Raw genomic sequence first — 27001 nt, forward strand, 5'->3', positions numbered from 1 at the left:
GCCTGCACATCTCATCTCTTATTAAGTCATGGAGAAATGCTTTTCGACTTTTGATGGTTAAATATATATGATTAATAATCTAGGTATTTAAGATATCCAATTTTTATGATATGATTAACTTTAAGATGATTCATCTGATCTCATAAAAATTTTATATCATTCATTAGGATAAAACTAGAAGTACACAATACCCTCTTCCGTTATGGCTAACTGTACAGCTTTCAATTTACCTCTTCATAGATGGTCGTGGGATGGACTATGTGGGGCTATTGGGTGACAAATTTCACATTTTACAGAAAAGAAGTAAATTTTATCAACCACTAGGATAAATCTAGAAGCACGTGACTCCATGCCCAACAATCAACGTCAACGTCAGATTTTTTTATCTTACTAAAAGAAAATATCCTACAATGTATCATAATTGAAATTCAAACTATGAGTACTTAGGTAAACCACTGAACATCTTACCGTTATATCATTTATTGGGATTACAATCAAAGTTTCATATTGAAAATATATAAAAAATATCATGAATTTATAAGATGAAAGATATTTAATAGAAGTTTTTTAAAATAAAATTTAAAAATAAAATTATAAAGGCATACTTTTGAAATAGACAATATTGGGCTACTAATCCATTTCTTAAACTTTATTCTAAACTATCATTATTTGATTATTATTATCTCTAGTCAATTTTTTTATTTGTCAATAAATTGTGCCAACTTTAGCCGACTCAATTTAATTATTAATTTATTTATTAATTGTATCATCGATTATTATCTTTATAGTAGTCTGATTGCATTATCTAATTGTGTTCTTTGCTGAATCGTCTGACTATGTCATCAATCAAGTGTTCCTTTGTATTAGTTGACTAAACCAAATTTAATTGCAACCAATTTCTTAGATTATAACCGTGTTATTCATTAACTATGATTTTTCTATTGACTGTGTTATTAGTTAATTGTCCCTTTGTTATCAGTTGATTGGGATAAATCATTTCTTAATTACTATTCACATCTCGATCTATCACAAGTCTTAGTCGATTATATGAATTAGTCGTCTATGTATTATCATCAATTAATTGTTCTATTAACTTTAACTTTGAAATATTTAGTTCTTAGTCAAATCTTATCTCAGTAAAAATAAATTACCTTCATCTCGAGTATAAGTTGCTCTCTTACATCTTATTTGCTAAGAGATTACCTCTTAGACCTTTTTGTTAAGAGTATCCAATCATCCTTGATTTATCAAGACTTCATCATCTTCCAAGACATCTTGCCTTCGGGTCTTCCTCCCTTTGTTAAGTATTCGATCTATTTTTATTTATCGGGACTTCATTTGCTAATATCTATTGGGCTCCCAACTATATCAACACCTATTGGATTTCCTTTTACTAAATGTCCGATAGACCTTGACCCACTTAGATTTATGTCCATGTTTGTTGGAATTTTCAATTACTCCTACAATATTAATGTCAAGAAGATTGCACATGAATCCTTGACATACAACACGAGTACAATAAGTTTGAATCTAACTTAAAATTTTTTCCAACCACATCAAAATAATATAGTTGGGCTAGACCATTTGGTGTTTGATTGCATCTACAGGAAGTCCTGGAAGCAAAGAGCTTCTAGACGCAAAGAACCTCTTGGGATGAAGATGAATATTATGAGGAAGAGTTTGAGTGTATATGTACATTGATCAACTAGAAAGGATTTTCAATCAACTAATATGATAATCGATTGAGGAATTGACTTAAAATTACCAAAGAAAATAGACTAAAGGATTCATCTCTCAGTCGACTACTTATCCATCAATTGATTGATGCTCAATAATAACAAGGCAAATTGCCATTAAAAGTTGATAAATGTGACCATCAATTGTCAAAATCAACTTATGGTAGCTCAGGAAGATATAAGGGAAAACTTAAAAGCTTATTTGTGTATGCTTTAAGTGCCTAACTTTTTAGCTCTCTTTTTTGTGCTCATTGTAATCTCTTGTGCTCCATTTTCTCATCCTTGTAAGGAGAGACTATAAGAGGTTTCTCCACCTCGATTTGTTGGCAAAGAATGAGAAAGGTAGTGATGCATTCGAGGAATAATCCACTAAAAGATCATAGACTATATGTATGTGTATTGATTAGTTTATTTTCAGATTCCATTGTTTAGTTTCCGCTACATAACAAATTTTGTAGGGATGAGAACGAGCTACAAATGAGACTATTCACCTCCTCTAGCCTCTCCAATAATTCTACATAGGACTCAATTAGTGAGTCACTTCTTGCAATCCACTATTTTTTTCCTTCTTGAAAATGTTTAGCAGGTGGAGAAACCAAAACCTCCTACGCCCTTCTCTTACAAGACATAATTAAAGCACAAGAAGAGGTTATAAGAATGATTTGAAAATGAAGCACAAGGAGAGCTAAGATGAATATGATTACTTACAATCTAAGTTGATTCATTAGTCGATTAAAAGTTACTCTATGTTGATTGGAAACTTAGACCATTTCTAAAGTCAAGTCCCTATTTAAGTCTAGACTAACTTGTAATTCTTTAAACATATGCACTTGACCCTCAACTTCATTAGAAGTTATCTACCAAAAGGTTGCACCTCCGAGCCTTCATGTACTAAAAAACTTCACTTTTTAATATTTTCATGCTAAGAGGTCTTTCCTTAGTGTCTTCCTAATCTACTAGATCAACCTTGATTTCTTATCACTAGATTTCCATTTGCCTAGCTTCTATTCGCCCTTAATTTCTCTGAGCTTTCTCCTTGTCAAATATTTTGATCATGATATATTTGAATTTCATTAATTTCACTTGCAATTTTGATGTAAATAATCTACACCTACAAACTTACTACACAACATTAACAATCAAAATATGATTTAATTTAAATTTTTATTTAAATATAAAAAATTATATGCTTAAGGACATGATTTAACTAATAATTACAATTTTCAAAACTAACTTAGTGTTGTAGAAACAATTTGTTAGCAACCTTGGTACCAACTCATTTAGAGCTATTAGACATGTCGACTTGTGATGGGGCAGACCGATTCACCAACTCGATGGACAGAAAAATTTCTAATCTAAGATGGGTTGTGAGTTAGGTGGGCAATCCCACGAGCCCATCAAAAATAAAATAATATAAAATATTAAAAATTTTATATTTAAATTTTAGATTAAGTGGATCAGTGCATGAGCCTATATGAGCTTATTAGTTTTTTATTTTTATTTTAAAATTTTCTTTTTCAACCTTGGACCAACTTGAGTTTGCATGGACTCATAATTTGCGTGTTAGGTCTGCTATATGATGAATTTATAAAATTTTCACTCAATCATTTTAAATTATTCGATGGAAGGGATAACTCAATGGATTCATTTCAAATTGAACACTCTAATGGTTAAGTATTAGAGCACTTGTTACTCTTGAAACATGATTGAGTTGGTTACTATAAAACAGATTTGTTACAATGGGCAATGGTCGAATCTCTACAAAGTCGAAATTCGTCAAGACAATATCCTCCTTCATAATGATTAATAATAATTTTTTTCTACATAAATTTTTTTTTTGATTTATCTTATAGTGTGAAATCGATCGTGTGAGATACATGTCATTCCTTATATTTTATCAATGTAGTTGTTGTTTTATTGTATTTTTTTTCTCCGTCACAAAAAAAAAAAAAGAAAAAAAAAGAGGGAATAAACACATCGAATGCTGTGTGGCCTTGAAGAAGAGTCCTCTAATGGAGCTCCTAGCGCTGCCGCCTCCTACCCTCTCAGGTAATCCTCCGTTCCTCTTTCCTCAGAAATCCAGGAATGCGCGATCCCAATTCTTCTTTCCTTCTGTCTCCCATTTCTTCTTCAATATGCCTCTTCAAGATACACGCTGCAAAAATCTGTCGCCGCCAGGTTAAATTTAAACTTTGCTTGTGAAAACATATGGGAAAACCTGAATCTCGCAAAATTCTAATTCAAATCTTTTCTTTGTTACTAGTTTCTGCATCCACAAGCTCAATATGATATCTTCTTGCCTGCAGGGCGTTTGTTCCTATCTAAAATTCCGCATTTTCATGGCTTGACGGGGTGTTTGGGTTTCAAATGGAAGAAAAATTCCATGGTCATACAGAGACTCGCATCCAGATACATGTCTTTGTCTGCAAAAAAATCAGCAAAGGACCGCAAGCCTTCTGTTGTGAGATCTGGTGGAATTGACAAAGAATTAGATGTTGCTTCCTCCAGAAAACCATTCTACGATGCGCGTGTGCTCTACTGTGTAGCAGCAGCCATGGGCCATAATAAGGTAGCTTTATTAACTCTCATGCTCAATAATTTGTTTCCAAAGACTGCCGTCATGTGTTTGTTTTTTTTTCAAGGACGGATTCTTTCGTGTAGTAGAGAATTTTTGTCCGTACGCTCTTGATAAATACCTTACTGGTATGAGATCAGTTATGCAAGAGACACTTTGATGATTTTCTGTTTTCTATGCTGCACCTAGCGTGCAGATAAATTACAATATGGTGAAAAAGAAAAGAAATGTGTGCTGATTGGAATTGTGGAAGCAATATCTTTTCCTTTAACAGGCCTCTTTATTCTTTCATATCTAGATTAAATGGTAGTAATGAAAGTCATAAACTCTCTGCTATATTGATGCAATCACCCTCTCGACCTCCTAGATTAATATGCGAGGGATCTGTAATGCCATTACATGTTAAATTTTAAATAGGATTGTTTTTGAGATTCCAATACATAATATACTGAAAGGTTAATGAAAAAATGATTGTCATACATTTGATTATGTACCTAGGACGCTCATCCAGAATCGAACAAACGAGTGCCTGCAATCACCAATGCTCTTGAGAGGTTAGAGCTCACTCCTAAGGTATGCATCAAACCAACTAGTACGAGCACTTTTCTGAAGCAGTTCCATTATCCTATCTTCTTGTCATATGCTATAATGTGCAACAGCTCATGTACTTGGAAATTTCATTTGAAATTCCTTTGAGTTTGCAAACAACTTCATACTTAAAGAGCGACATGTTATTTATAGTTTGTATTGCTTGTTGTGACTCAATAATTTGGTAACAACATGTCCCAAAGATTGTTAAGAACATTCAATATATTTGGTTAGAACTTATTTCTTAGCTCATTAGAATTAAAGGACCCCAATCACATTATTCAAAGATTTTGCTGAGATAAACATGCTAGTTTAATAATGGATGATTAATTAAATGATGCTTAAGTCATCCAAATACTTTAGTAAGGCCTTCAAGGTTCATTACCTAATTGATGAAAAAAGATTTGGTGAAATGATATTCCCAAAAGCATATCTAGTAATGGCTCACTCAAGGTCAATCTACCTTTGGATAGATATTGCTTGAAACATGTCTAATGTATGTCTAATCGTGAGCATCACACACATCAAACATGTGGGGAGGGAGAAGAGCAAACTTGAGATCCAAATGTTGGGAACTCTTCATGAACATGGGAGGAAGAAACAAGGTGATTGTTATAGCTTCCGAAGCCCATGAACTAAAAGATAGGATTTGAGGTAGTGTTAAACAAATTTGGGGAAATAGGATTCGTAGGATTGGATATACTATTTCAACTCCATTTGGATCCAAAATGGGTCAACTGAGTAGCCTAAACAACCCACTAACACACTAAATTCACAAATATACTCCAATCAATGTCTAGAATAAAATTCACCCATGATTTGAAATCTTGTATTGTGCCAGACGGCATGGCCAAAAAATATAATTATGATAATTACCGAAACTTATATTACTCAACATAAAGAATCTATCATGTGTCACTGGTATCATGTGTCGTTGTGTGAACCATGTTGTTGAGTATCATGTCATGTCGACATTCGACACCTCTTATTATGCTACAATAGGCATCAAGATGAATTAGAATAATATTTTATTATTTTTTTAGCTTGTACTCATACAATAGTGTCTAAATTGCACCATTTTAAATGGGACACAAAAGTTCAAACTTAGGTCTATAGTTGTGCTCTTTTTTGTTCTTCTTCATCTCCTTTCCTCTCCAATTTGCTACCAGTGCTATACGTCTAGGTTAGTATAGTTCGAATCAACTACTGAAACTTCATCATGACTCGAATTTTTGAACCTTGAATCAACTCTAAAGAAATTTATTCCTAGGATTCCCCCCACCTAGAGGGAAAGTTGGCTCACTATAAACATTCAAACCGCAACCATCTAATTGCTAAATAATAACCACATTCATCAATATAAAAAACTCAACAATCCAGGACTCCATTCTTAGACTTATGATTAGCAATATAAAGCAAAGACCATCTAAAATCACAAATCAATTGACTCAATCACATATCATGGACCTACAACATGAATCACAATTCAGATGAATATTTTGCATCGTTCATGAAACAACTCAAAATGAAACGAATAGGTTAATAACCTAGGTCATGGATCAATAGTTCTAGCTACAAAACTACAAAACAAGAAAAATAGGTCACACAATAGCAACTTGTGTCTCATATCACAATCACAATGCAACTCACAGATTAGTATCTGAAAACATAGAGTTACCAAACCAGAACCCAGATTAATGATCATGGATTGACTTAGATGAATGAATCATTACGACTCCAAAATCAATAATCTAGAATCATAGAGATAAGTTGTTATAGTAAATCAACCATTTACAAATCAAATCACATCAAAGATCTGCAACCTGATCCAAGTCAACTTAGATGCAAATTATGAATTTTGGATTAACAACTTGAAGATCATAAATTATCAAATCACCATATTCTAGACCAAACCCAACAAGAAGGTCAACACAACTTTCACACTTCTTATCAACTCACAACCAAAGGGATGAGTAGATATCAAACCATATGCTGGTTCACCATTAGAGCACTATGTCTTTCAACATGTTCTAACAATAACTAGGGTTAATGGATATCTTAGGATTGACACGTCTATGACAAATTTTGATATTGTAATTCCACAAAGTTAGAGGTAAGCCACCCCATTGCCTTCGATGTATAAAATTCACTCTAATAATTAGGTTGTTAATGCTCCTAACAAAGCTCTCTAATAAACTTTTTAAGCTTCATATACAAGTCTATGATCACCAATGACACGTATATTTGATATTTTAAAAATACCGAAACTATACCGGCACAGTACGATATGGTACTGAAACTGTATCGTTCCGGTCCGGGACTGAAACCTCGGCACGACTCGATATTTTAAACCTTGCTCACAACCATCAGTTCAAGTGACAAACCTTAGAACTCTTAGAGTGTGATTTTCTTAGCCACCAGTCGACTAGATCACTTGACTTCGATCACATCTACTTTCTAGTCCGCTTAAGTTGCCATCTACTTTTGTCCCTTATATACATATCACTCTACTCACATTTCTCGTGGAGTTTCTCCAAACCTTGAGGTCTTCTCCTATCTAGTTACGCCCCTCGGATGCTCAAAGCTCTTGACTTCTTCTCATGTTATCATTCACTTATGTAGTTCACCTTCTCGGCTTTACGTGTTGGGTTCTATTACGAAATTAAACATAAAAACACAGTGGAAAAAAACCCACTAGAGATCCATGCGAATTCTAATTAGTCATTTGTATAAAAAGTTACCTCTAGATTTGCAGAACCTTTGCGAATCTGGAGAGTCAAGTCGATCTGAGCGCGATCAGTATGTTCACGCCTCTAAGGTATCCACACGAGCATAGCCATCGTTCGTCTTACGAGCACAATTCGAATCTTCTGTAACCTACGCCGTAGTGTTAGCTACTATATAAAGAGGAAACTGAACTCTAACTTTTAGGGTTGACACGATCTTATTAGATAAGATCATGTTCGAAAACTACTATCTCATCTAATAAGACATTTTCCTTTTATTTAATTTTCATGCATAGCCAATATACAAACGAAAATACGAACAAGGATATAAAACCATGGTCTTTATTTAGTTTGAGCTTATTTCAAAAACTCAAACTCATATTAGATTAACTCCTTAATTCAATATGTTTAAGATCTAATTAGATTAACCCATTAATCCAATTTCAGGCTTAAACTTATGCCCAATTTATTTTAGTCATACTAAAATGAAACCAAACTCTAAATTTTCAATGTGGGATTTTGATTGTAATTCCAACAATCCTTCCTTCAAACAAAGGATTGACAAACTCCAAAATTGATATGCTCTTTGTGTGTGACCCAATAGATTCTCGTAATGTTGACAGTGACTCTAAAATCTCATTTTAAAGACAAGCAATCAGTGACATCTAGCAATGCATCATGACTACTCAAGTGACGAGAAAATCATAGATTCGACACAATTTGTCAGTGACTATTTTATTGTATAAATTAGTCCTTTTGTCTATGACATATAGATTGATTTATGAGACATAGATAGTGTCATCCTTTTATCAATCTATGTGTTTTTTGATCTCTAAGTAGACTTAATCAAATAAACTCAATATTTTATATTGACTTACTTGAGCATGACTATGCATTTTAATAGTCCTACTTAATTAAGAGACCCACAAATATTACTTCTGTTATATGAAAGGGACAAATTTCATCTACATCACTCACATCCCTTCGCATAACTTATTGCATACCTAGTAAATGACTTTATAATCGACCTTGTTCCAAGTGATGTTTGTCGATTTTAAAGTACACAACTACTCATGTAGGGAACAGTAGTGACTTCAAGTCAGAGGACTGTTTATACCAATAGTCACTATGAAAATATTTATGACACTCATATAACAATCTATGAAACATTCTCATAGCGGGTCAATCCAGTACATATTCTCTAATATATACCCCATGTGTTAACTTGATATCATATATCCATGACTCATGAGATTATGTCATCAGTTAATTTACATGCTAGTCTTAATGCATTAATACTGCTCTTGTATATTAATACTTGACTAAGGATGATTAAGAGTAGTGTTCTTTATAGTCTTTCACAATCAATTCAAATAATCAATATGCTATAGAACTGAACCTATCACTTTAGGGCATTTTTATATTTATTCAAATTTGCATAAATTTTTAAAATAAATATAATAAACATAAAATGTTGCATTTATTAAAATATGATATGAAAGTCCCAAATCAATCATCTCATGATTGATTCTTAGACTTGTCACTAACATTACGTTGTTGCAATGTTTCTCATGCTCCCACCCCTCGAATGTTGGCACCATCTTTCTCCAATCTTTATTGACTTCGTCCTACGGACCCTCGGATGCCTACGCTATACTTCTTTGATCTCCGACCTTGAGTCGTTGAACCAACAAACACCTTGGCCATGTCAAGCAAACCTAGCTATACTTCTTTGATCTCTGACCTTGAGTCGTTGAGCCAACAAACACCTTGGCCATGTCAAGTGAACCTGTATACATGGTAGTCATCAAAACACTTAATTGCATAATTGCACTAGGGGATGAAAACTCCAACATAAATTAATCAAATTGTAGCTATTAAATTACTTACGACCAAGGTTTGAAATATTGAGTTAATTGTCTCAATAATATGATTTTACTACTAATAAAAAAGAAAATAAAGAAGAAGATGAGAAGACAACATCTTATTCAGGGGCAAAGTTTGAAGTGTCATTCCATATCAAAGTTTCATTCTTGATTAGAATGAAATATTTCTATCACCTTATTGTGCTCACATTCAACATACTTTAGAATGTGTCAAAGTGTTATTGAGATGAATTTAAATAAGCATTTCCTTTAATACCCTTTCAAGAATTTAGATAGGATTTATTCCTTTTATACTTTCTCCCTTAATTTACTTATACGCTATACCAAGTAGATATTCAATTCATTATATTTCATCATATTATGTTACAACAATAACACATTTTGACATTCTTGAAGTTTGTGAAATAAATTTAGATATACTTTTCTTTCACTTAGATTTTCTACCTTTAATATCATACTAATACTCAATATGTGTTAAAGTATCTCAAGATGAATTTTTAGCAATATTTTATTCAGTTAATTATCTTTCTCTCAAATTTTCTACTTTTAACAATTAATAATTGAATTAAAAATATTTTGTTTTCAATTTGTTTACTTTAACGCTTGTTGAGATGAATTCATTTACATTTACTCTTCATTTCATCTAACTTATTTATGTATAAAAATAAAACTATAAAAAATAATTAATTGATTAAGATAAAAATTTAGAGAAATAAATTAAAATAACATTACTTGAATTCATTTTGATGGTTTTGTAATGTGCCATGGTGGGTTAAGCATTTGCATGACATGATACTAATTAACACGATCAACATGTGGCACAATAGAGATCACCCATGGCAACTAGTATCAACTTTAGTAATTTAAGGAAATGATACTTTTTGTGGCGCTTGGCAAGATACAAGATTTTATATCATCCTTGGTGCATGTTGAACTTGACCTTGATATATAATGGTTGTTTATATTGTTAATGATTGTCTACTTGCCTTTTATTTTAATTTCAAAATGAAAAATATAAAGAGTATGAGCATTATGGTAAAATGTTCTGATTGACTAATTCAATGCGAATTTAATAATTTTAAGACCTTTGATATTGCACATTATTATTCATGATAATACAAAACCGCCGATGTTAGTCCCAAGCCCGAATGAAAAAGGTTGAGGGTTACATTAGGTTGCCAATCATCGTTAAACATAGGCGAATGTTCTATGAATGGATTCATCAAACTATTATGTTAATGCTAGGTGCTTCCCCAGAAGGAATGCATTTGCATAGTCCAACTGTAACATCTTAGCAAAGACCGCTGCATCTCTATGAAAATTTGAGTGCAGTGTTATATATAAGAGTTCTCATACCATAAGTTGGATAAGAATAAACATTATAGGAATATTGATTGTCTTAGATTTGGAACATGAAACATAATAGGAATGTAACACTCATCGGTAAAACAATGGAGGTAGTAGATATGATAATTAGGAGAAGAATTAATATTTTGTGTTTAAAAGAAACAAAATGGATAGGAGAGAAGACAAATGATAGATAATTCAAATTTTAAGTTATGATACACAGGAAGGAATAGAATAAGAAATAAAGTAGATATTATTGTAGATAGTTCATTAAAGGTGTAGTTAGAAAAGCAATATAATTATAATTTTTAAGATAGTAGGGGTGAAAGAAACTATTAATGTAATTAGGATATATGCACCTCAAGTAGGATTAGATAAAGACATTAAACATAGGTTTTGGAAGACCTAGATGTAGTATAAAAAATTCTACCAAACAAAATGATTTTAATAGGAAGATATCTAAATCAATCTGTAGAAGTAAGAAATGAGAAATATGATAGGGTGCATGAGACTTATGATTTTGGAACAATAAATGAAAAAGGAGAAATTATATTGGACTTTATAATAGCATATAAAGTTATAATAGCTAATATATTTTTCAAGACTTGATTATATTCAAAAGTGGAAATAATAAGTCGAAAAAATTGATTTTTTTATAATTAGAAAGAAGGATAGAAAGATTTGTAAAGGCCATCTTTGGAAAAAACTTAACTATCCAATATAAATTAGTAGTATTAGATATACATCTCAAGCATAGTATTAATAGAAGAAAAACATTCATGACTCGTAAAATCAAGTGGCAGGAGTTAAACGATGGCAAACAAAGCATATTTAAGGAGAAGGTAGGAGTACAAGTATTAAGAGAATTACATGGTGACTTGAATATGAAATGAGATAAGATCACCGAGTATGACATGAGATAAGAAATGAGAATATTAGAGAGAAAGTCGAGATTGCACCAGATTGCACCTATTGAGAAAAAACTTTGGAAGACGCGTTTAAGATGGTACGTGCATGTACTTAGATGACCGATTGTTCTAATTAAGTGATGTGAAATTATGACAAATACACATATTAAATGAGGAAGAGGAAGACAAAAAAAAACTTAATTAGTAATGATAAAATATGATAAAATTTATTTAAATATAAATTATGATATAGTAGGGGATGAATCTAGTGGCATAGAATGATTTATATAGCTGACTCACTTAGTGGGATAAGATTTAGTTATTATTGTTATTGTATTCATGATAATACTTTTCAATTATGATAGTTCTCCTTGTGGATATTTTGACATTCATGATTACTCTTGGTACATCTTGGTCACTCCTGATAACTCTTATTATTTTGTTATATATGTTTTGGTCGCTGTGTACTTCTATCAATAAATTATTTTTATCAATACATTAACTTTTTAGTACTTTCTTACTATGGCTGCATGTGAAACCACATGCTCCTACCTCATATGCTGTATGATGTAGATGTAACTTCATACTTTCTGTGTTTAAATTCTCCATACAACTATGTTATCCTTTCTGTTATGCACGATGCATTCTGAATCACAGTATCGGAGCAGAGAGGTGTATGAACTGCAAAATTTCAAACCAGCATTGTTAGATGATATTGCTGTTGTTCATGCTAGATCTTATATCCATGGCCTTGAGAAGGTATTTTCCTCTCTAAAGCCATGTCTTTTTCAACTATTACACGGTTGGTGTTCATCAATTTTCTTCCATCAGGGAGCTCCGTACAGGTGACTGTGGCTGAACTTATTGTCATAATCAATTCATATATTTTTATCTGTTGAAATGCCATTTTACCACAAAGAACTGATGCAGGAAAAGTGTCACCTACTTCAACGTCTTTTCTCTGATTATGTAGAATGGACAATAATGAGCTAAACATGCTAGCATAAGAGGCTAGTTAAGAACTCATAAACACCCATTTCTTGTTTAAGATCTTTCCTTTTGTATGTTGTGATTGTTTTCCTTTCTTTGGTTGGCTTTGTGGAATGTGAAAGAAAATTTTCGTTCATCCTTTTTGTTTCAGATAAGATCTTCCTTTCCATGTAATTTCTGAGTATATACATGGCTTTTAGACTGTAACTCTTGGCTGTTTGGAATGTGAATGTAAATTCAGCTTCTTCTCTATGATTTATTTGGTTGCTGATAGTGAATCATAACAACTAATCCTGCAATCATTGTTCAAAATTAATAGTTTGGTACTTTTGCGTTCTATTATTTGACAACTGGCAGTGCTAACTAGATATAGGCTGATTTGCAGTTTTGAATTATCTTCGATAACTAACATGTGTTTTCAGCTTGAACTCCAAAATTGAAGTTTGAGAAACTCTCCTTTTCTCTGGCAGTTAGTAACAGGTTGTATTATGTAAAAATGGTTGTATATACTGCTTTTTGAAAGAACAAAATATAAGATGATTCATGTACACAATTTTCTCATTTTATTCACAAGCTTATACAAAAGCTATACATCTTCTCGAACAACTTATTGAAAGTATCCGGAAAAGAAGTGAACATAATATTCATTAACCTTGAAAAATCTTATGAAAGGGTGTGCGATGAATTCTAGAAAAGAAAAATAAAAGTGTTAATGTAGCATGTAATGATAAGAGTGATGACTCTGGGTGGATTAATTAAAGTTTTCCTATAAAGATAAGGGTACATCAAAAATCAACTTTAAGTTCATATCTTTTTACATTAATCATGGATAAACTCACTAGAGAAATCCAAGACACGTTATCATGATGTATGTTGTTTGCAGATAATATTGTTCTGGTCGATGGGACACGTGACGGAGTAAATGTTAAACTTGAATCCATATAGAAAACACTAGAATTAAAACGTTTTAGGCCTAATAAAGTAAAGACTAAATATATGAAACTTAAATTTAGTATTATTAGGCATAGCAGGGAAATTGTTGGCATATGAGGTAATTAAGAGCTTTAAATATCTAGGATCATTTTTGCAATACGATGAATGGTTGATAGAGATGTTTTACATAGAATACAAGCAAAATGATTGAAATGGAGAAAACGTTGTGTTCTTTATGATCATAAGGTACTTTTAAATTATAAAGGGAAGTTTTACGAAACGGTTGCTAGACCTATTATATTATATAGAGTTGAATGTTATGTTATGAATTTAGTACATAATAAAATAAAAATTGCACAAATGAGGATGTTAAAGTAGATGTGTAGACATATGAGGATGGACAACATAAGAAATGAGGATATTAGAGAGAAAGTGGGATGACTCCTATTGAGTGAAAACTTTGAGAAAAAGTTTAAGATGACATGATGATGTACTTAAATGATCAATAAATACTCCAGTTAGGCGATGTGAAATTATGATAAATATGTACATTAAACGAGGAAGAGAAAAACTAAAAAAGACTTGGTTAACGGTGATAAAATAAGACAAAATTTATTTAAGGGATAAAGTCCAATGACGTAGGAGGATTTATATAGTTGACTCCACTTAGTGGAATAAAAATTTAGTTGTTATTGTATTTATAAGATCATGTAGTGGATTTGTTTTAATCATTTTTCCCACCATGGTTACTGACAAGGTTTGAAATCTCGTGCCGTATCGGACGATACGCACGAAATTTTTCGTTCCGACGAGGCACCGGCACCGGCACAGCGCCGGCACACGAAATCCAGCTGGGAACGCCGCCGGAGGCGTCGCCTGGGCTCGGCGAGGCCTCCGGAGGCGTCGCGAGGCCTCCGGAGGCGTCGCGAGGCCTCGGCGACGCCGCCGGAGGCCCCGCCCGGGGCTGGCGACGCCGCCGGAGGCGCCGCCCGGGGCCGGCGACGCCGTCGGAGGAGCCTCCCGGGGCCGGCGACGCCGCTGGGCCCGGTGACGCTCCGCGCCGGTCACGATCGCGCGATTTTTTTTTTTTTTTTCTGTTTAAAACTTTAGGTTTAATTAGGATTTTAATAATTAACTCCTAGCTATAGTTCAAAATTATAATTTAGGATAGTTTAAATAGGTTTAAATAGGCTTTATTAAAACCTATAAAATTATCAAAAAATTTTATTTTTTATTTTTAAATATTTAGATTAAATTTTTTTATTTTAATTAATATATTTTATATTTTAAAAATACCGAAACTATACCGGCACAGTACGATACGGTACCGAAACTGTATCGTTCCGGTCCAGGACCGAAACTCCGGCACAGCTCGATATTTTAAACCTTGGTTACTGAACCGGATGAAAAAGTTTCACAAAAGATTGCTCTATTCTAAAGGAAACACTGTTTAGGTCATTAGACAATCTAGTATTGATAATTTTGTATTTACATGACTGTTGCTTGTTAGTTTTTGTGCTCTCACTAGTCCTTCTTATCCTTAATAAAATGAGGCTCAGAGAACTTATGATCAAATAAGGGATAGAAGTCAATCTAAGTTATATAAGAACATAAAACACTAGTAGATTTTCTCTCTCCATTTTTATTTGTAAATAGAAAAGGGTTGCATTTGATTTGGCCATGCCACGTTTCTATATTCAAATGTTTGAAAAAATGACAACCAAGGTTCAAAATCTTGAGTCATGTTGAAGTTTTGGATTTTAAGTGGAACGATACTTTTTCGCTACCGTATATGTGTTTCATATAATATTGTGGAGAATTGGATGGGGAAAAAGGAAGGAGATGAAAAAGAAGAATAAAAAGAGAACACATCTATATTCCTAACTCATATAAAATGATACAATTTTGACATTTTATTGCATGAAAAAAAAAACTAAAAAAATATCAAACATTATTTCAATTCATCTTGACACATTTTATAATATTATGTATAAAAATAGTAAAAATAATTCAACCGCCACCGCTTCGCCACTGCCTACCGCCATTTACAACACTACCTTTGTGATGTGATTATCATGCTCTCCTTTGGCTAAAAGGAAAACTATTATGGTTTGACTTGCTATACTAAACATCGAAAAGGAAAGAAAACAATCTAGAATGTGGAGTTGAATGCAAGAGATTATTAGAAAAAAGTATTAGTATATATAGGAAAGCAATTAGATGTAGCTTCATTTGATGGCAAAATGAGAGAACTTAGGATAAGATGAGTTAAACTGTTTTAAAGACAACTAATATAAATTTTATAGTTAGACAATTTAAATTGGGTTGAAGGTTGAGTATAGGAAGACCAAAAAAAACTTATGTTGATATAGTTTAAAGTGAATTCGGAGATATGGATATTATTGGGAATAGAGCTTTCCATGGAGATCAATGTGGTGTTAATATTCAGTGATGAACCCTAAATGGTTTGGGCTAATAAGGCTTGATGATGATAAAATAGTCTTGCTTTGATATTGGGACATCAATTGGAAAATCCAAGTAATGTGGGTATAGGAAGTATAATCTATTGAATTGATTTCAGAATTAAATCATATAGAGAGATTGAACCATCATCATATATTAAGTATTGTTCTTCTTTTCTTATCAGACCATATATTGGCTTGTCCAGGATTTTCAAGATGCATTAGTGTTAACGGTTTGAGTGTGGAATATGTGCAGTATAACCTGGGACTATTCTAGTTTCTCCAAAAATAATCTTTCTTGTCAGGGAACACAGTAGTATATTTGCCTAAACCTGTAGGTCCATGGCCACAGGTCAGCCAGGTCTTGCATTTTATTTATTATGTTGCCCTGACAAGACTCCACTTGGTACATATCTTTTTTTCAGTTTAAGCACTAATTTCCTTTTTTGTTGTTATTTCATCATTACTGACATAGATTCACATTTATACTGTCAAACAAATTTCATGTGCACGCTAATGTTTTCCTTAGCTCTGAGATTTCCTTTGTGACATCTATTGTAGGCCATGTCTAAGGCAATGGATGAAGGCATCATCTTTATTGATGGATCTGGCCCTACATATGCTACTGAAACTGTAAAGCCTTGCCACTGCGTCTCTTATTTTTTTTTAAAATTATATTATATTTTATTTTTATATTTTGTAGTAAATTGTGTTCAAACTTGTATAGTATGTGGCTTCAAGTTGAAGGCAGCATGCACACTTATGCCCGAAGCTCAATTTCCTAGAATGCCTGATTACCAATTTACTAAAATTTCCTCGCTGGAACATAGAACATTTACTTCTCATGTTTTTTATATATCTACATCTGTATATTTTGATCAACTATGTTTATTCCTTTTTCTTTCAATTATTTATCACCGTTTAAAGTTACCATTGTTACTCTAAATTATTATATTTTGTATCACCGATTAATATAATTTAATTACCATCATTTAGTCACCAATAATATATTTATCATCAATATTGAATCCTGAGTAAATTCATACCAATAAATTCACTAAGAAGTGAATGATTAGAGACAATATCCTCAAATGTAATAACGTCTGATGAATAGGCTAAACCTCTCACCAATGATAGTGTCATCTGACTATATTGCTCAGGTCAATCAAACCTATACAACAAATCATAATTAATATAAATTAACCAATTATTTATCAATATCAACTATAAAATCATTCACTAATTCTTACCCTTAATTACACCCATAGGCTCGGGGAACAAGGAAGATCAAGGGTTCTCTTTGATTTAGGCAAAAGCTGTTAGAGCAATTAAACGAGAGTTATAAGCGTCAAGAAAAGAGGAGAATAACTGATGGTTGTGGACACAAGGAAACATGGAGGAGAGAGAGAAAGAAAGAGGAATGGTCCTCTCGACTTGTCGCCGATGGTGCTTGATGCTGTGATGAACAACAACACTTGCTGCTGTGCACAGGTGTGAGGTCGAGTTGTTGCTAGTGCAATGGCGTCTCACGGGACGGAGCAATAAGTGAGGGAGTAAGGAGAGGAGGCTCAAAGAGCAATGCTCATGGCAAAGATGTTGGGATGCTAGGCTATTGTTGGAAGGACAAGAAGAATGAAGGAGGAAGGAAGAAGAAGAGGGAGGAGCAAGCGACTATAGGAGATCTCTGGTGCTGGAAGAAGAACAAAAGGAGAAGATGGAACGTGTGGAAGAGGAGAGGAGAGGAGCATGGCATGAGGAGTAGCCGTGCATTGAGGAGAGGAAAATCACAAGAGAGAGAGAGGAGATAGAAAACTTGACTCTTTAAGAATTTTCTATTTTTTGTTTTAAATTGATTGAATTATTTTAGCACTACTTAATATTTGATTCGACTATAAATTAGTCAAAACAAATCAAATCAATCTTGGTTTAATTCAACTTCAACTTTATTCTTGAATTCTCTTTTTAACTGGTTTGGTTTGATTTATTTTGTTGCTTAAAAATTTTAGAAAAAAATAAAATTTTAATACGTGAAAACGTCGGAATTTAACAAGCAAGGCCACATGGTGGGAATGATGGGTGTGGAGGATTTCTCGTGTGAACAAGAGGAGGAGCTGGGATTTTGTGGACGAAGGGAATTTAGTCTAACTTTTATTTATGGGGAGGGAAAAGAAGGCAGCTTTGGAAACAACTATGTATCCAAGGAGATTAGAGGTGTCTTGCACACGAATGAAGGAATTTTGGCTTTGATGGTAAATGATGTAGCATTGAGAATAACTCAACTTTCAAAGAGGAAAAATTAATGATCTAATACATGGAAATTGTAACCTCTTTCATAGACCAACAATGAGACTCATTTTATGTTAAAAAATGACTTAGTTATCCAAAATATTCTGACAAACTTCCCAAAAAATCTATGCAACTTTTAAGATTAATTTAAACAGTGTTTAATAAACTTAATTGCAACATTTATTGACATTTCTATATAAACCAATTTGTTTGTATAATTGTAAAAAAAATCTCTAAGCATTTATAACTAGAAGAGCTGAAAATAAATTATTGTTGACACACCAAGTATAGGCTACACCTCGTCACATGTGAACATATCTAGCTCAAACAATAGATTGACTAAATTGGGTATTATTTCTGAGTCTATGAAGCTATCTTGTGATGATAAGGCTGTCATGCATATTGCCTCCAATGTAATCTAGAACGAAATATATAGAAGTAGTGCAACATTGTCAGGTAAAAAGTTCCAATTTAAGAAGATCATATGTTCATCCTTTAGTTCTACACTTGTTGGATTTATGAACTATTTGTTGATTCCAATGTACCAAACCTATTTGATCCTTATGCTCTCAGTCCATCATTTTACCCTGATTTAATCATGGTACTAATTTTTTGATAATTGTATAATACAACGAATAAATCATGACCTCGTTGAATAAACATGTTTGGAATGTGCAGAACTAACCTTTGTTGATGGATAATATTTTACTTTAAGGCCTTGTGTACCACTTGTTATAAAATGAACTCTTAGCTGCAAGCACTAATGGTCATTGTTGAATTTGTCAGCAGAAATTCTTTTTTTACTGTTTATTTTTGAATCATCACTAAGTTTATTTTGACAATAAATAAGATGACTTATTTAACAACTAAAAGCTGGTGATTATATCAATTTCATTGTTTAATTGTCCATATTTGTATTGATATTCTAGTAATATTATGCAGACTTTTGAAGAATCACTCATTGCAGCTGGTGCAGGGATTTCCTTGGTTGATGCAGTGGTATGCAATAGTTAAGACATAATTTTTTCTGCATTTGTTTTTTCATGTCCCATTATTCATTATATCTTGCATGAAATGTTTTGCATCGCCACATTGCTGTTGATTCTAACTATGAAGTACAGTCTTGCAATGGCATCCTTGTTTACTCACTACATTCTGCTATCTGACTTTGCGGTTTAAATGTTTGTTGTGATTCATTAAACCTTTTCTTGCAGTGATTTTTTCCAAGAAATATGTATGTTTGTCTATAGGTTGAAGCTTCAAGGGTCAACTACAATCCACCTATAGGATTTGCCTTAATAAGGCCTCCTGGTCATCATGCAGTTCCAAAAGGACCCATGGGATTTTGTGTCTTCGGAAATATTGCAGTGGCTGCACGTCATGCTCAACGGGTGCATGGATTACAGCGGGTTCTTATAATTGATTTTGATGTTCACCATGGTAATGGTACTTGTGATGCATTTTATGACGATCCAGATATATTCTTCATTTCTACTCATCAGGTTAGTTTATTGTTGATCTTCATTTCTACCCATTTCTAAAGTGATTACCAATTGTCTTAAATTTGGAAAATGGAATGCTCAATTGTCTTAAATTTGGAACATGAAATGTAGGAATGCTCATTGACAAAGCAATGAAGGTAGGAGATACGATGATTAAGAGAAAAAATAATATTTTGTGTGTACAAAAGACAAAATAGAGAAGGGAGAAGGCAAAGTTGATAGAAAATTTAAGTTTTAAGTTATGATACATAGGAAAGAGTAAAACGGGAAATGAGTAGGGATTGTTGTAGATAGTTTGTTAATGGACGAAGTAGTAGGAGTAAATAGGAAGGGAGATAGAATTATAATTAAAAAGATGGTGGTAGCAAAAGAAATTATTAATGTAATTAATGTATATGCACTCAAGTAGAATTAAATGAAGATACCAAACTTAAGTTTTAGGAAGATCTAGATGAACTAGTATAAAAAATTCAAACAAACGAGATGATTTTAATAGGAGAAGATCTAAATAGACATATAAAACAAAAGATGAGGAATATAAGAGGGTGCATAAGGGCCATAAGTTTGGAATAAGAAATGAAGAAGTTAAAGCTAATTAAATTTCACGATAGCATATAAACTTATAATAGCTAATACGTTTTTTTTTAAAAAAGAGAAGAGCACCTAATCACAATCAAAAGTCAAAGCTGACTCATGAAAAAGGGATAGAAAAATTTATAAAGATTGCATGATTATCTTGGCTAAAACTTAACCACTTAACATATGTTAGTGGTGTTAAATATGTGCTTCAAGCATAATATCAATAGAAGGAAAACATGCACGACTCCTAGGATTAAAGGATGGGAAGCAAAGTAACTTTAAAATAAACAACCTCTAAGTTAGTTTGCACTTATGAGAATGAAAAAACTTTAAAAAATATGTAGTAACCAAGAAAGTAGGGAGTGAAGCCAAGAATAAATCTTTCAAACGCATGTATCAACAACTTAATATAAAAGAAGGAGAAAATGACATCTCTAGAATAGCTAAAGTAAGAGAAAAAAAGAGATCTTACTCAAATAAGATACATTAAAGATGAATTCAATAGGATACTAGTGAAAGATGAAGAAATAAATAAGCGATAGAAGAATTATTTTCATCAATTTTTTGTTTTTGTGGTGACAAACTTAGCTTAAGTAATTTAAGTAGCTTAGAGGAGTATAAAAATTTTAAATGAGCAATCGAAGAGGTATTTTCATTAACTTTTTGTGGTGACCAACTTCACTTAAATAATTTAAGTAGCTTAGAGGAATAAAAAAAATTAATTTTTATTGGAGAATTCAAACTTCAAAAGTAGAAGAGATGTTAAATATGATGCAAAATGGAAAAGTGGTTGGATTGAACGATATTCTGATAGAGGTATATAAGTGCTGAAGAAAGAAAGGTACTGAAAGACTTACAAAGTTATTCAACTTGATATTGAAAATGAAGAAATGCTCGATCATTGGAGGGTAAGTACTCTAGTCCCTTGCATAAAAAAAGAAGACGTACAAAAATGTGCGAATTATAGGGATATTAAGTTAGTGAGTCATGTTATGAAATTTTGGGAAAGTGTGATAGACAAAAGATTAAGGAGACCAATGTGATTGAAAATCAATTTAAATTCATGCATGAAAGTTCGACGATAGAAGTTATACATTTTCTTAGACAACCGATTGGAAGTATCCGGAAAAGAAATAAGACTTATGCATGATATTTATTGACTTAGAACATGCTTATAACATAGTCCCGAGGAAAATTATATGAAAATTCTAGAAAATAAAGGTGTTAGTGTAGCACTTATTGAAACAATTAATGATATATATGAGAATGTAATGACAAATTTGAAGACTCTAAGCAGATTAACCAAAGCATTTCCTATAAAGATAGGATTACACTAAGGATCAACTCTAAATCCATATCCCTTTACACTAATCATGGATGAACTCATTGGACATATCTAAGACATGCTACCATAACGCATCTTGCTCGCGGATGATATTGTTCTGGTCGATGAAACATGTGAATGAGTAAATGCTAAACTCCAACTTTGGTAGAAAACATCGAAATTAAAGGTTTTTGGCAAGAAACATTGGAAATAAGAGGTTTTAGGGTTAATAGAGTAAAAATCAAATATATATGGAATTTAAATTTAGTAGCATTAAACGTATCAAAAGGAAATTATTAAGATAGGAGATGATGAATTACCTGTAATTGAGAGCTTTAAGTATTTATGATCCTTTTTGCAAAAAGGTAGAGGGGTTGGTAGAGATATTTTACATAAATACAAGTAAGTTGAAATGGAGGAGGACGTTAGATGCTTTTTGTGATTGTAAGGTATCTCTAAATCTTAAAGGAAAATTATACAAAAAGGTGCTTAGATTTGTTATGTTATATGGAATTGAATGTTGGGTTATGAATCAAGCACACGAGTAGAAGATGAGAGTCGCAGAGATGAGGATGCTAAAGTGGATTTGCGGATATACAAGGATGGACATATAGGCAATGAGAACATTATAGAGAGAGTTGGGATTGCACTTATTGAAGGAAAACTCTAAGAGACGTTTAAGATAGTATTAATATGTACTTAGGCAACCAATAGATACCCGAGTTAATTGATGTGAGACTATTACAAATATGCATATTAATTGAAGAAGAGGGAGACTAAATAAGACTTAGTTAGGAACGATAAAATAGGATAAAATTTATTTAAATATAAATAAAAATATAATATTGGGATAAAGTCTAATGATGTAGGAGGACTACCCTACTTAGCGGAATAAAAGCTTGGTTCTTGTTGTTGTATCAATCTAGCAAATATATGCCTATGTGGTGATGACTCTACAATGATAATGACGCTGAAAACCTACCTTCATAATCACTTTCAAATAAAAATCTATGTGACCTGAGATAGTTTCTTAGTATAGAGTTAATCCGCTGTTAAGAAAGTAAGTACTTGATATTAGTAAAGAATACTGGCATCCTAGAACTAACCCAGATAGTATCCCATGGACCTACATATCAAATTGATGGAGAGAGTCATTGTCTGATCAAGTAGGTGTAGAAGGTTAGTTGGGAAACTGAACTGCCTCACCATTACAAAGCTAGACATATATTTTCAGAGAGAGTGACAATCAATTTGTTGTGGTTCCATGTTCTGATCATTTAGAGGATTCTACACTTGGAGAATGATCCAAGGAAGGTCTTCAAATTTGTAGTGTATTATTATTTACTGGGTAGGGTCTCTTACAGATAGTAAAACACGTTGGCTAATTGCTTCTTTTGGGAGGTAATCTGATTTCTGGAAGAACAAAAAAGACATTGTCTCGATCAGATCAGGTGCAAAGTCTTAGTATTGGGCAATGATCTTAACTACAGAGCTTATCTAGTTTTAAAACTAATGACTAAATTAGGATATGCTCCTAAAGAATTGAAGTTGTAATGTGACAATGATGCTGCCATGGACGGTCTCTAATCCAGTGTTCGACAAAAGAACGAACATACAGATTGTTTACTACATCGTAAGAGAAGGTGAAATTCAATGGGATTGCAACATAGTTTGTCAGCTTCAGTGATAATCAACGGACTTATTAATTTAAGTCCTTGGAGTTCAAAGGATTGAGTACATCTATACCAAGCTGAATTTTTATAATATCTCTGAGACAATTGAAAGTGAGTGGTAGGGATCTAATTGTAAACGCTAGGACCTAATTATAAATAACAATGTAAACAAGGTTTAACTTATAATTTATATTAATGAATAATAACTTAGGTAGAAAGAACTGCCATGGGTAAGAGGAAACTCCCAATCGAATGCTTCGTAAATAAAATGTATAGCTGCTACATTCTTGATGGGATTTTTTTTTCTTCCATTTTTATGTAGGATGGTAGCTATCCTGGTACTGGCAAGATGGAACAGGTTGGTCAAGGAAGTGGTGAAGGAGCAACTCTCAACCTGCCTCTCCCTGGAGGTTCAGGAGATAGTTCTATGAGATCAGTATTTGATGAAGTCATTGTTCCTTGTGCCCAAAGATTTAAGCCTGATATAATTCTTGTTTCAGCTGGGTAAGTTTCTTATGTCATTTACTTCAAGGTTTTTAAATGTCACTCATGTTTTCTTATTTCAATTTTAAAAAATTAGCACCTATTTTCCTTTGAACACACAGAATATTGAACCTCCTATACTTGATAATAACATATTTGATGTTCCAATTTCCTATCAGTATCTTACTTCATAACATAAGGTTCTCCGCTAGTTTATTTTAAGCGTATACTGTTGTCCCTTCACTGCTACAAGAGCATCCCTCTCACCTTTTTGACATTGACTTGGTGCGAATGTATGGTGGCTGAGCTGTGGCTTTGGAGCATTCAAGATGATATAATATGCCATTGTGATAAGATATGAATAAAGTATGTTTAACTTTGAAAAACTAGGAATATAAGGCTTTTCTGTAGATAAGTTGAGAACAAGTATAACATTCTAACCTTTACCATCATAAGCGATTTAAGCAATAATACAACTGTTCTCTTCCATGAGATTACCAACCGAAGCATGCAACTTTGTGAGATTGCGAATGAATGTGCAAGGATATACATGCCATGTGCTGCATCACTAGTTGCTCCATCTAATTATTTATTAGTAATAATGAAGTGTATCAATCGGTTAATACTAGAAAGGGGTAAAAGTGGGTAATCATTGAGTCTGTGAATTGAAATGAGTTGGCTAACTACAAAATTGAGGGTTAACACAATTGTTACTTTCTTCAGCGACTGGTTTCTTGTTTGATGCTTCATAAACTTGAGTTTATCGAAGCCGCAAACCTCTTTTAGAGAATGGGAGGACATGTCACTAACAAAAAAGAGAAAGAAATACTGATTTTTTTTTTTGGTGTGCTTCTGTACAGCTATGATGCGCATGCTTTGGACCCATTGGCTGGATTGCAATTTACAACCGGAACCTACTACATGCTAGCATCAAATATAAAGCAACTCGCAAAGGAGCTGTGTCACGGACGCTGTGTGTTCTTCCTAGAAGGTGGATACAATCTCCAATCTCTGTCTAATTCTGTCGCGGACACCTTCCGAGCATTCCTGGGCGAACCGAGCTTGGCTTCCCAATTTGATGATCCAACGATGCTTTACGAAGAACCATTGTTGAGAGTGCAGAAGGCAATTCAGAAGGTCAAACACATACATTATCTTTAAACATATTGGAATTGCTTGTGTAGTTATTATTCAGACTTTGTAAGTTCATTGAATAAGATACAATTTCACAGATGATGATACCAAGTCAATTCCTTAACCAAAATCTAACTTCATGTTCAGCTTGTTCATGTTCTGCCACTCAAGGACAAAATTTTAGAAAAAGTGTCAAAAATATGAGAGTTTTTTCTTCAGAAATAGAAGGCTTCAACTTTATGATTATATATCTTCTTCCTCTATCTGCCATTATAAGCTCAGTGTTGAGATCATCCACGTTGGAATCTACCTAGATTGCAGTAGATCTCTCCTTTGTAAAGCTTCGTTGAGTCAAATTTCCTCTTAAACAATTTCTTCTACAACCACTAGATATCCTCCTCTTTGCCTCATAATAAAGCATTATCAAAATTCAAAGTCTAACAATGAACTCTTTTTTTTTCTTTCATCTTTCTTTTATTTTTTGATAACCCAAGTTTTTAATTCTTATTGCTCTGATTAATTCTGGAGGCGATTGGTCAGATCCCACAGTAGGATAAATTTTGGAAGCTCAATAGCAAGACGTCGGTAGTTGACATTTACCATCTTCGCCGTCCTTGTAAGACTATTCCAATGCTGAATTAGTACTTTGTTTGTGAAAGTAAATTTGTGGGGTTTTTCTTTCATGGATACTTTGGTCCATGGCCGCTCAATCCAAGTTCTTCCATTAAATTCAACGTCGACATGTGTCCATTTTTCATTTCTTTAGCAAAAAGGTAGAATCCGTCACTCTAGCGGTCCCACACAATCGACTCTACTACCATCTATGAGAAGGTAAATTAGAAAGTTATAGTTGACTATGACGAAGGAGAGCATTACGTTGACTTCATCGAGATTCGATCCTTGTCCAACATGTCCATTTTTCATTCATCTTGTATACATAGTAAAGATAGATTTAATTGTTGTATATTTTTGAATGCCTGCATTTAATTGAGGTGTCTTCTCCAACATCTTTCTTTTGGAATAGAATGATTGACCTAATGTTGGAAAATACTCAATTTCTCAATTATAATTTTGAAAAATTAATCTTTTTCATTCTTTAATATACTTTTCCCTAAATTTACTTATTTTCTTCTTTGACATTCTCTCATCTCTTGGTGTAGCCTTAGACACACTCACCAAATATCCTTTATATTGAAAGTAGATGTTAAAACTTTTAATCTATCTCTTCCTTTTTGCAAGACAAATTGCCATTTTATCTTAACAATTTTTAGAATTGACAAATGTTTTTAATTTGAAGAAGAGTCAAGAAAGCTGAGTATATCAAATCTTTTGTAGTAGTTTTTGATGAAGCTCTTCGCTATCTCCTGCAATGTAATCATGCTCAAACGTCTCCGTGCCCAACAGTTAATGTCCCAGATTTTCCATCCCATTGGAGAAAAATATCCTACAATAGGTTATAGTTGGAATTTCCACTAGAGAAAAATACTTGACAATACGTGATAATTAAAATTCAAATTGTGAATACTTGATAAAACACTAAACACTTTATCGTTGTACCATTCCGAGGACAAAAAAAAAAAAATCAAAATAGTCAGCTAGACATACAACTTCATGTACATCATACACAAAAAAAAAAACCCCAAACGTACATCAAAGACATCTTCATGTACATCAAAAAAAATCTGATCTTTTTTCTCCTTCTCAATTTTTTCTCTCGTAGCCTATAAATATTTATTATATTTTATTGAATTATATATTTTTGGATATTATTGAATTATGATTAGCATAGAGGATCGATATTTGATCCTTCGATGGATATGAGCATGAAGATGAATATGTTCGATCTTATGATGGATATGGAGATGAGAT

General features: G+C 32.9%; 1 protein-coding gene across 3 annotated transcripts; it reads left to right on the forward strand.

The window, feature by feature from the left end:
• The first annotated feature begins 3748 nt into the window (after positions 1–3748).
• LOC141844213 (histone deacetylase 14, chloroplastic) lies at positions 3749–25300 on the forward strand. 3 transcript variants are annotated; one of them, XM_074732260.1, is made up of 9 exons: positions 3749–3785; positions 4043–4305; positions 4810–4884; positions 12424–12525; positions 16713–16784; positions 19380–19436; positions 19688–19939; positions 23838–24019; positions 24859–25300. In XM_074732260.1, the coding sequence occupies exons 1-9, from the start codon at positions 3749–3751 to the stop codon at positions 25157–25159; spliced, it is 1341 nt and encodes a 446-aa protein (XP_074588361.1). In that variant the 3' UTR covers positions 25160–25300. The 3 variants fall into 3 exon arrangements, with proteins under 3 accessions (XP_074588361.1, XP_074588347.1, XP_074588354.1); XM_074732246.1 differs by lacking the exon at positions 3749–3785 and adding an exon at positions 3815–3914 and having other exon boundaries at positions 4000–4305; XM_074732253.1 differs by lacking the exon at positions 3749–3785 and adding an exon at positions 3815–3914.
• Positions 25301–27001: the final 1701 nt, after the last annotated feature.

This window comes from Curcuma longa, chromosome 1 (assembly GCF_044706935.1).
Source record: "Curcuma longa cultivar G26 ecotype Majalengka, Jawa Barat chromosome 1, ITB_CL_G26_1.1, whole genome shotgun sequence".
Lineage (NCBI taxonomy): Eukaryota > Viridiplantae > Streptophyta > Magnoliopsida > Zingiberales > Zingiberaceae > Curcuma > Curcuma longa.

Bases quoted from the DNA above. Each gene is read 5' to 3' on its own strand.
- LOC141844213 (XM_074732246.1), top strand. From the start codon at position 3,822: ATGCGCGATCCCAATTCTTCTTTCCTTCTGTCTCCCATTTCTTCTTCA. The intron at 4,306-4,809 runs GTAGCTTTATTA...TTATGTACCTAG, and splicing joins CAGCCATGGGCCATAATAAG to GACGCTCATCCAGAATCGAA. The intron at 24,020-24,858 runs GTAAGTTTCTTA...GCTTCTGTACAG, and splicing joins ATAATTCTTGTTTCAGCTGG to CTATGATGCGCATGCTTTGG.